The sequence below is a fragment of the Urocitellus parryii genome, chromosome 6, assembly GCF_045843805.1.
Source record: "Urocitellus parryii isolate mUroPar1 chromosome 6, mUroPar1.hap1, whole genome shotgun sequence".
In the NCBI taxonomy this organism is placed as follows: Eukaryota; Metazoa; Chordata; class Mammalia; order Rodentia; family Sciuridae; genus Urocitellus; species Urocitellus parryii.
The window spans coordinates 68,355,211-68,367,188 of record NC_135536.1 but is presented as its reverse complement, the minus strand read 5'-3'; the positions used below and the strand labels follow the sequence as shown (position 1 = coordinate 68,367,188).

The 11,978-nt window shown below is 37.1% G+C and overlaps 1 protein-coding gene across 1 annotated transcript in view; it reads right to left on the bottom strand.

Annotated features, from left to right (window-relative positions):
• Positions 1-201: 201 nt before the first annotated feature.
• Wdr89 (WD repeat domain 89) overlaps positions 202-11,978 on the bottom strand; it is a 35,156-nt gene continuing 23,379 nt past the window's right edge. Inside the window, exon 2 of the mRNA XM_026385142.2 lies at positions 202-2,060. Within this exon, the coding sequence (XP_026240927.1) occupies positions 866-2,029 (1,164 nt within the window). The 5' untranslated portion in view covers positions 2,030-2,060 and the 3' untranslated portion in view covers positions 202-865. The remainder of the gene's footprint in view (positions 2,061-11,978) is intronic.

Here is an 11,978-nt window from a genome sequence, read left to right as displayed (position 1 = left end):
AAGATTTAAAGAGATATAATTACTAGTATCTAAAGAAAGATATTCTAACCCTTAAGAAAAGATAACAAATCTAGGAATAATCAATTTCTTTTATTAACATTCTTTACAGAAATATTTTTTAAAAGAATGACAAAATTAACAGTAAGCAAAACTTCAAGGTTAAAATTAAAGATGAAACACTGTAAAAGAATTTTACCACAAATATCATCGAAAGGATACTTATAAAAATAGTCCTATTACAAACATTTTTATATTTTGACTATCAAAATGAATTTCACAAGATAATTTCCTTTTCATCAGCAATTATTTAGTCAAAAGAAAACAATATAAATATTAACTAAATATGTTTTTATCATTATAGGTAAATGCCTATGCTTTATTTCTATTTATTTGTTTAGGGTGCTAGGGACTGAACCCAGGGCCTCATGTATGCTAAGACTTGGCTCAGTAGTTAAGTGCTCCTTGGTACAATCCCTGGTACAAAAACAAACAAACGAAACAACAACAAAATCCACAGCTCAAACCACCTGTTTCTTTAAGATTCATCAGCTATCTACTTCTAAAAAGTCCTTATCAGAGCTATTTCTTCATACCCAACATTTACTAACTCAACAGATGGGTCTTTAAAATGAGGCATGTAATTTTTACTTCCAACTCATTGATTTTCAAAACTCAACTGGAGGCTTAAAAATATTTTAGAATACAAACAGACCTCTTGAATTAAACCATTCTCAACATTTGTCCAGGATTTGTTTGTGAACTCATTTGTTGTTACATACAAGGTTTAAACATGCTTACTAGAGGTTACAGACAGAAACCATTACTTGAAACTTTGAAACCTATCAAGGAAACTCCCAATGCAACATCACTGCTTTTTTCTTCTCCTGTAAGAATCAGTACTGTGAACGCGTACTCGCTGGTGCACAGAGGATGCTATTTTCATGCTGTCTTTCTTTGTAAACATCTTCTCTACTGTTCCAGGTTTCCAAAGTAACAACTGTGCATCTTCTCCCCCTGTCAGCAGAGAATCATCCTGTGTATTCCAATAGAAAGAACGAACGGTGGCGGCATGTCCTCCCTGAAGGGTAGTCACATGGGTCAGTCCTGACGTGGTGCAGTTCATTAAGTGAATCCTTCCTGTGTTTGTTCCTCCAATAACAAACAATTTGTCCATCTTTTCATGATAGAGGCCACCAATCAAATAGTCCAAATTACCTTCTTTCACGTTAACTATTTCTCTGACATCCTGGATGTTCAAACGTGTAATTGGTTCATCAGTTTCCAAATGATTAAGATCCCACCAACAAAATCCTTCATCATGTGTCATGCAGTAAATCTGTTTATAATCCTTCCCAGACCAACCAATACAGCTTACGGATGACACTGAGTTACAGGTTGTAACTAGTGCATCTTCTTCATTATCAACATTAATATCAAATACATTTACCAAGCCATCAGTTGAACCGGAGACGACCATGTTGGGATTGCTGGGATGGAAACGTACTTGAGTGATATCATCACTATGTGTCTCTGAATATGTACCGAGTGGGTCTCTACTAGTAGACAAACCCTGAGAATTAATTCTTGCATCCCAAAATACCAACAATGCATCATCATCCACTTTTTCTGTACCAGCACAAATGACATGATCATTACAATTGATATCAAAGCTGATGAAAACATTGGAAGTATACCCCTTGAACAGCTGAACAGGTTTTTCACTGGCTAATCGAGCATCCCAACATTTTACAGTGCCATCAGTACTTGCTGAATACACACTGTCACATGAATTGGCGAACTTGACTCCATTAAGAAGTCCAGGATATCCATTAAATTCTCGTAATATGTTTAATGTTTCTTTATTATATATCCTTATTGATCCATTAGAACATAAAACAGCAACCAAGCTTCCTTTTTCTTCTTTTACAGTTTTCGATGTGTCTATGTCAAGCAGATAAGTGGGTTCCTTCGGTTCCGAGGAACGCTTAACAATATGCAGGTTAGAAAATTGTTCCTCAATCTTCTCCATATCAATAGTATCATCCAATGATAGTAAAACTCTGTAAAACAGAAATATAAAAAATAAAATTAAACTAAATTAAATTTAGTTTCTCCAATTAGTTGCAATTAGGTAATAAAAAAAATTGGCATAGCTGGGCACAGTGGCATGTCTAATCCCAGCAGCTTGGGAGGCTGAGGCAGGAGGGTTGAAAATTCAAAGCCAGCCTCAGCAACTTAAGGTTGAGTCCTAAAGCTACTTAGTGAGGCCCAGTCTCAACATAAAAAATAAAAAGAGCCGGGGATCTAGCTCAGTAGTTAAGTTCCTTGGGTTTGATCCCTAGTTAAAAAAAAAAAAAAAAAAAAAAAGGCACAGAATAGAAATAGAAGCTGTTCTAATATTTTAATCATTTCCCTATCACAATACAACTAAAACTCAGATGCCTTCTAATTTACTCTTTAATGCTGCATTTACCATAGGTATTTCTTAGCTAGTAAGAAAAGATATAAATTATATATATAATTATAATATATATAAATTATAATATATATAATTTATATCTTTTCTTACTATATATATATATAAGTGATATATATATCACTTAGTAGTTCCTTTTAGTTCAAACCCAATTATTGGTCCTGCTCACAGTCCTCAGTATTGGCAAACACTGTGAATCATCATCTGGCCCCAGGTCCCTTATACAACTTTAGAATTTAGCAGGGATGTGTAGGCCATGGGGGGAAAAAATTCCCCAGAGATGTTCATGCCTTAATCCCTGGAACCTGAGTATAAGTTAGGTTACATGGAAAGGGAGAAATGAGGTTGCAGATGGAATTAAGGTTGCCAATTAGCCTAATTTAAAGCTGCCCTTAAAATAGGGAGATTACCCTAGATTATCTGGGTAGACCTAATATAATCACAAGTGTTTTTAAAAAGTAGAAGAGAAACACAGAAGTGTCAGAGGGAGATGTTACATGAAAGAAAGGCACAGAGAGATACAACATCACTGGTTTTTAAGATGGGGGTCATAAGTCAAGAAATGTAGATAGCCTCTAGAAACTGGAAAAGGCAAGAAAGCATTCTCCTCCAGAGGATTCAAGTGGAAATGCAGGTCCACTGACATCTTACTTTTAGTCCAGTGACATCCACTTTGGACTTCCGACCTTCAGAACAAGAAGCTATGAAGTAAGTGTGTAGTCATTTGTTATAGCCCCATAGGAAACTGATAAGTCCCCAGGACAGAATCTTGGAGAAGTGTTTCTCAGGCAGTAGCAACTTTTAAATGGTGGGACCGGTATTTGAACACAGAGATTCTGGCTTTAGGAAATGAACTCATACGACCACACTAGATTGCCTCTCCCTGGTGGATTTTATGTGGAGAAAGCTCAAAGCTAGAAAAGTCTGAACTCCTAGTGACTTTATCACAGCTTTTTTTCTTTGGTACTGGGGATTTAATCCAGGGGTGCTTTAACACTAAGCCACATCCCTAGCTATTTTTTTTAAAGATATAATATTTAGTTGGAGTTGAATACAATACCTTTATTTTATTTATTTATTTTTATGTGGTGCTGAGGATTGAACCCAGCATCTCGAAATGTGCTAGGCGAGTGCTCTACCGCTGAGCCACAACCCCAGCCCTTTTTTATTTTCTATTTTGAGAAAGGATCCCATTAAGTTGCTGAGGGCCTCACTCAATTTCAGAGGCTGGCTTTGAATATGAGATCCTCCTGAGTCTCCAGTGACTGGGATTACAAATGTGCACCACCATGTCCAGCTCACTACAAGTTTTTCTATGGTACTTTTCGCTAATGAATATTCTAGTTTGCTTCACTAACTAATTCACAACTTTATTCTTAATTTTTTTTCTGTTGCTTTAGTGATAGCTTTGGAAACATCCATCTTTTCATCTTTAAGAGAAGTGACTACTAACTCAACAGTTATGAGGATTAACTGAAATAATATGTGTAATGTGTTCTGCTTCATGTCTGATATAGCATAATACATGTTCAATAAACATTACCGTAAAAATCACCAGTATCACCACTACCTTTTCCACTAACACCAAATGATAAAGAAGTTGGATCTATCAGAGTGGCCTCAAACAGCATAATTGGTGGTTAAAAAAATATCAAAAAGTTGGGTCTAGGGTTGTGGCTCAGTGGTAAAAGGATTGCCTACCATGTGTGTCAGGCACTGGGTTCAATTCTCAGCATTGCATAATGAATGAAATAAAAAAAGGCCCATCAACATCTGAAAAAATATTAAAAGGTACATTCAAAATTGGCATATGAACTATCCCCATCTTTTAATTTTGAAATTTAAAAACTATAAAAACTGCTGGGCATGGTGGTACATGCCTGTAATCCCAGTGACTGGAGAGGCTAAGGCAGGAAGATTGCAAGTTTGAGACTAGCCTCAGCAACTTAGTGAGGCCCTAAGGTCTTAGTGAGACCCTCTCTCAAAATAAAATATAAAGGGCTGGGAATGTGGCTCAGTGGTTAATGACCCCTGGGTTCAATCCTGGGTACCAAAAAAATAAAAGTAAAAATAAATTCAAAAATAAATAAAAATAAAAACTATAAAACCTGCAAGAATAATATAATGAACACATATAAACACACACAGTCCTTAACCTCCTAGAGTCCCCAACTGTTAACTTCTTGCCACATTTGTTTTCTCTCTATATCTATATACATACATCTTATTTTGTGTGAACCATCTGAAAGTTTGTTACAGAAGAAATACCACTTCATTTCTAAATATTTCAGCATAAGAACACCTCTCCAACCTTGTTTTTCATGACACTGAATGTTTTTAAAAGTCCAGGCCAACTATCTCAAAAGATGTCCCACATTCTCGATGTGTCTGTTTCCTCATGACTAAATAGCAACTTAACACTGAGGGTAGGGATACTATTTAGGTGATACTAAGTACTTCTTGTTGCATCACATCAGGGAGGCATATGATGTCAAGTTATACTGGGATCTGCTAAGCAGTTATTCAATCATTCTTTCTACCTCATTTTGACTTTCATCTAGAAAACTATAAAGATTCTCACTCTCTGCCCCTCTCTTCCTCCCCATTGTCACTAAGAAATTATTTTTAACAATTGTGTAATGTTCATTGCTTTTTTTTTTTTTTTTTTTTTTGAGATGGGAATTTGTTAGCTTTTTCATTGCTGCAACCAAAACACCCAACAAGAACAACTTAAAAAGCGGAAAAGTTTATTTGGGGCTCACATTTTCAGAAGCCTCAGTTCCAAAGATTGCTGTTCCATTGCTCTGGGCCCAAGATGGGGCAGTGCAACATAGGGGAACGGCCCAGTGGAGGAAAGAGGTCAGGAAGCAGAGAAAAGAGAGAAGGGGTGGGGAAGGGGTTGGCTCTCAGGGAAGATGAACCCTCTCAGGGCACAAGCCTCTGCTTATCGTTACCAGCCAGTTTCCAGGATGGACAGTGGGAATGGAGTTCTTATTTCTATCATTGTACCTCTGGATATTCCTGCAGCAACACAGGAGCTTTGGGGAGACACTTCACATATACAAACCATAATATGGTCTAGTTATTTTGTCCAGTTATTCCTGAGCTTAAGCAGCTCCTGCCTTAGTCTCCCAAGCAGCTGGGACCACAGGCATAAGCCATCACACCCAGCTTGTTGCCTTTGATGTCCAAACTGTTCCGACTTGACACTGAGAAATACTTTTGGTTTTTTAAATAACATTACCCCGTCAGTCTACAATCCCTACATGGATAAAACTATGGAATTACATTAGACTAAAAATAATAAACTTCCTTCAATTTAAGTATTCTGAGACTAAAGAACCAATGACTAGTTATGCTGTGGTAGTTACCAGCATAACTGTTGGTTTTCCAACCAAACAGGCTAAAATGGCTTCTTTCCTGGAACATATCATGGTTTCTCCTACCTCAGTACTATAACAGCTGTTTCTCTGCCTGGAATACTCTTTCCCCACATTTTCTACAGGAATAACTCCTTCCTGTTATTCAGGTCATAGTATAGTCACCTCCCCAGAGAGAACTTCCCCATCAACCAACATAAAGAAGCCCTCTTGTTCCCTGTCATATTACCTATTCTATTAATTTAAAAAATTTAATCATTTAATTACAGAAAACTTCAAATGTACAAATAGGTGTAGAAGAAAGTATAACAGACACCCAAATACGTAATACCCAGATTTAACAGATGCTAACATTTTTGCCACATTTGCTTCAGAATTTTTACTTAAATAATTGAAACAATATAGACACAACGAAAACTTTTAGTCCTATGCTTAAGAATTTATAAAAAGGAACTACATTTATGTGTATCTGCTGTGAAATTTACACTATTCATTCAATAATTTTTGAAAAGCCCTGTTTTATTAATGAACATTATAGGAAAATGGTTGCTTATGCCATTAAAAACTGGTCATTGAGGGCTGGGGCTACAGCTCAGTGGTAGAGTGCTGGCCTCACATGTGTGAGGCACTGGGTTTGAGCCTCAGCACCACATAAAAATACATAAAATAAAATTAAAAAAAAAATAATAAAATAGCCTGAGAGTTCTAGGAGCAACAGAATAAACCTGAAAGGACATTGCATGCATCTGTGTGTTTGCAGGGGAATTCCACTCATGGGAATTTGTAAAATGAAGGCATTCAAAGTACAAAATGAAATTACTAAGATTTTACATTTGTTAAGAAAAACATTATTTAACATATTTTTTTACCACAAGATATTCAAAATATCCTAAAATGCGCATTTAACTTTTCAGTCCACAATTACAGGGTGACCTCATTTACATTCATGTTTTAAATTGCCACCTGTCAGTGAACAATCCCATCTATCTATACACAAATCCACATATCCAACTGTCTACTGGTGATTTCTCCTTGGATGTGTCCTACCATACCTCAAAACAAAAGTGGCTATTTATTTATTTTATTTATTTATTTTTTTTGAGAGAGAGATAATTTTTTAATATTTATCTTTTAGTTTTCGGTGGACACAACATCTTTTATTTTTATGTGGTACTGAGGATCGAACCCAGTGCCCCGCGCATGCCAGAGGAGCACGTTACCGCTTGAGCCACATCCCCAGCCCCAAAAGTGGTTATTTATGCTCCCCTCTTCCCAAAACCTTGCCCTTGAAAAATACTAAACAATTTATAAGTCTCAATTGTCTCCATTTTGTTCAATGGTGTTTGCATCATAATGGTACCTTGCTCTATCTAGTTCTCACGTTAGAAATCCTCATAAATATCTCACTCTTCCATTCAGACCACTCATTCAATCTCCAAATCCTACTTTTGAGCAAGCTGCTTAGAGAAACATGAGATTAAATCTATTTCTGTAGATCAAAATGATATTGACAATTTCATATGGCTCAACCTAACCAACACATGTGGAGAACAAAATTAACCATGAATTTAATCTTTTTTTTTGTCTGTTAGATGCACAAAATAATGCTTAATTATCATTCTAAATCTCAACAGCTTAAGAAATATTACAGAGAGAGCTAAGGAGGTGAAATGAGAATATTATGGTTTGGATATGTGGTATCTTCCCAAAAAAGAACTTATGTATGAGACAATGCAAGAACAGAGGTGAAATGATTAGATTATGGGACTTGAACCTAATCAGTGGATTGAACCACTGACATGGATTAACTATGTAGTAATTGAAGGCAGGTCACTGGGGGCATGCCTCTGGGGTTTATATTTTGTCCCTAGTGAGTGCAGCTCTCTCTCTGCTTCCTGATTGCTATTTCCAGAACTGCTTTCCCCCACCATGCCCTTTTCCATGTTCTGCCACACCTTGGGCCTAGAGCTATAAACTAAAACCTCTGAAACTTGGGAAGCTGAGGCAGGAGGACTGCAAGTTTGAGGACAGCCTCAATAATTTAGTGGGGCCTGAAGCAACTCAGTGAGACCCTGTCTTAAAAAAAAAAAAAAAAAGCTAGGGAAATGGCTCAGTAGTTCTAAGTGCCCTTCAAGGTTCAATCCCTAACACCCACCCCACCCTTCCAAAGTTAATGTCAGGTCTTTTGGTCACAGCAGCAAAAAAGCTGACTAGAACAGATATATGAGAACACACACACACACACACACACACACACACACACACACACACATCTACACACACATGGAGGTATAGAAAAGAGTACCAAAGGAGAGAGTAAATGAAGATAAGCAAAAAGAGATCAATAAAGAGAAATACATAAGTGAAAGCGAAGTTACTGCTCCTTCCTTTTCAATCCTACAGATACACGCTGTCCATACCCTTCCCCACACTGAGAGGAGAGAAGAGAAGGTCCAGAAAAACAGATAGAGGGCTGGGGATGTGGCTCAATCAGTAGCGTGCTCGCCTGGCATGCGCGGGGTGCTGGGTTTGATCCTCTACACCACATAACAATAAAAAAGTAAAGATATTAAAAAAAAGAAGAAAGAAAGAAAATGGTAGAAAGTCCAAAGCTGTGATAGTTTACTTGGCTAAAAAAATTTTTTTCTTCACTCAAAAGAAATTCCCTGTCCTTGAATTAGAGGACATAGCAAGCAACCACATCCAATTTAAATTTGGACCTAACTGTTCTAGGAATGGAGGTAGAATAATTACTAATAGCTCATCTTTTTTAAAAAATATTTATTTTGTTGTAGTTGAACACACAATATCTTTATTTATTTTTATGTGGTGCTGAGGATTGAATCCAGTGCCTCACACACTTTACCACTGAGCTACAGCCTCAGCCCCTAATATCTCATCTTGACCTATAATTCCTTCAAAGAGCTATCTACTTCAGTCCAAGAAATAGCAGAAAACTAGCAGTGCCCAGATGCTGAGCCATGGCAGCTGTTGTGATTGTTACTGGGATACAAAATTCTCAGGTATGAAAATAGTGCAGTGGCTGGGAGAAATTTAGAAAGATACCTCAATGGATACCTTGGGGCTTCAAATAATAACTACTTGTTGAACAGCTATCCTGCAACATTTTCAGGGAGGGACACTGGGGATTGAACCCAGGGGGTGCTTTACCTCTGAGCTACATCCTCAGTCCTTTTTTATTTATTTTGAGACAGGGTTTTACTAAATTATTGAGGCTAGCCTTGAACTTTCAATCCTGTTTCAGCCTCCCAAATTGATGGGATTATAGGCATGTACCACTGCACCTGGCCCATCTTGCAATATATTACATGAGAAATGCTGACTAATCTCTGATCTGAATCATTGTTCTTAGCTGACTACTAGCTGGACACAGTGGTGCATGCCTATAATCCTAGCAGCTCGGGAGGCTGAGGCAGTAGGATGCGAGTTCAAGGCCAGCTTCAGCAATTTAGTGAGGCCCTAAACAACTTAGCAAAACCCTGTGTCAAAAAAAGGGCTGGGGATGTGGCTCAGTGGTTAAGTGCTTCTGGGCTCAACCCCCAGTACCAAAACAACAACAACAACAAAAGGTTGACTACTTAATAACAAAATCACTAAACTTAAGAATGAACTCCTCTTGCAGGTTTTTTTCTATTTTTTTCTGGTACCAGGGATTGAACTCAGGGGCACTTGACCGCTGAGCCACATCCCCAGCCCTATTCTGTATTTTATTTAGAGACAGGGTCTCACTAAATTGCTTAGTCTAAGGTCCTTGCTTAGCATCTGGATGGCCATCTTAAGTGACAGCTGCCATTTTAAGGAAAAAGTTTCACTTTCCCACCCAAGGGCCTTCCTGAGAAAGGTTCACCACTCCCTCATACCAACCCAACACTTAACCTTCCTCATTAGGACCTGCCTGGTTCTGATTAATGAGCCTCCCCCATAAAAGTCTCAGAACCCACATAAAAGTCCCAGAACCCACACCTGTTTTGCATCTCTCTCCTATAGAGAGATGGCCTTTGTCAGCTCTGACAAACTCTTGTGTATATCTCTGCCTGGTCTCTATCTTTCATTTCTTGCTTACCTGTCTCTCGTTCCTTGCTTACCCTTCACTTAGCTCCTTTCTTTTGCTGAGGCTGCCTTTGAACTTGCAATCCTCCTGCCTCAGCCTTCAGAGCTGCTGGGATTACAGGCATGTGCCCACCACACCAGGCACTCTTGCAGCTTTGAAAAAAATTTTTTTTTAAGTTGTAGATGGACACAATACTTTTATTTCATTTATTTATTTTCATGTGGTGCTGAGGATCCAATCCAGTGCCTCCCACATGCTAGGTAAGTGCTCTACCACTAAGCCACAACCCCAGCCCTCTTGCAGTTTTTGCTTAAATAAAATTTAAGCTATTTTTATATATCAAATGTTATTTCATTTTATTTCCTATTAAAAGAAACCAAATAATATGTTCTTCCTATTTTAAAATACATCTTAAATAAATCCAACTTCAACTGAGTATTGCTTATTCCTCAACTGGCTCAGTTTGAATATGAAATATGACAAAGAGCCTAATTTAAATAATTTCATAAAAGAGGAAGTAGATAAAAGTATTAAAATACCTTATGAAATGTACTATAGTTGAAGTCTCTGCGAATTATTATTTTTTTTAAATATTTCTTTTAGTTGTAGATGGATATATCTTTATTTATTTATTTTTATGTGGTGCTAAGGATCGAACCCAGGGCCTTGTGCATGCAAGGCAAGCACTCTACCACTGAGCTGTAACCCCATCCCTCTGATTATTATTTTTGTGTAAAATAAAATATAAGCAGTACTCTTAGAAGTCTATTTTTATTTTTCAGGTTGAAATGTTCATCATTTTATGTGAAAGATTTGACAACACAATTAACAATTGCACATAAGTATCTGATTTTCTTGGGGCTGGGGATGTGGCTCAAGCGGTAGCGAGGTTGCCTGGCATTCGTGCGGCCCAGGTTCGATCCTCAGCATCACATACCAACAAAGATGTTGTGTCCGCCGAAAATTAAAAAATAAATATTAAAAAAACTCTCACTTTCTCTTAAAAAAAAAGTATATGATTTTTTTTTTTTTAGACAATTTATCAGATATGGATTGGAAAATCCTAATTCCCCACAGCTGGAACTCAATATCGCCTACTGACTATAAGGACCTAGCTCTGATGATTGTGAAATACAAAAGTCCCTAACAAAGAAAGAAGTATAATGGGAAAGGTCATTCAGAAATGGGCTTTAAAAATTTAGTGACCCATACTTACGATTTAACAATAATGTCACTACATCTATTAAATTGGGCCAGGATAATTAAGCCAGAGAAGAAAATCACAATTGGAGTTTAAGAAATACTAGGTTATATGTCAGAAACGTTATCTCCAGCTTTTTCTAAAATCTTAATTATTTAACCCTGTGAGACAGTATTATCATCACCATTTTACAGAGGACACTGAAGCTCATGAGCTCACTTGTCCATGCTGTCTCATAGCTTGAGAGCATGAGTGACCATACTGGGGGAATCTGGTTTGAAATTCAAGTAACCTCAAAACCTGTGAATCTATATTCATTCAAATACTAAGCTATTGCTGAACCGAAGTATTACAGGTTTTATTTTTTCCTTAACCAAAAACTCAAAATGTTCCAAAAACCCAAAGCACTCTTAAATTCAAAATCTTTTTAGAGCTGACATGACAGAAAAATTTATTCTCAATCTTGTGATGGAGCACATTCAAAACACAGTTGTACTAAAAATATTTTATGAAATTGTTTTCAGGCTATGTGTAAAAGATGTATATGAAACAGAAATTAATTTATGTTTAAACTTGGGTTCCATCCTCAAGACACCTCCACATGCACAAATATTCCCAAATCTGAAAAACTCTAAAATCTGAAACACTTAAGACACTCAATCTTTATTATCAATTTTAATTAAGAATAAGCACATTAGGCTTTGAGAAAAACGAAGCAGGATGATCGGAAAAACATACCAACCTAGAAAAGTTTATAGTAAGCAACCATCCTTTGTTTTTTTGGTACCAGGGATTGAATCCAGGGGGAGTAAACCACTAAGCCACATCCCCAGCCCTTTTTATTTTATT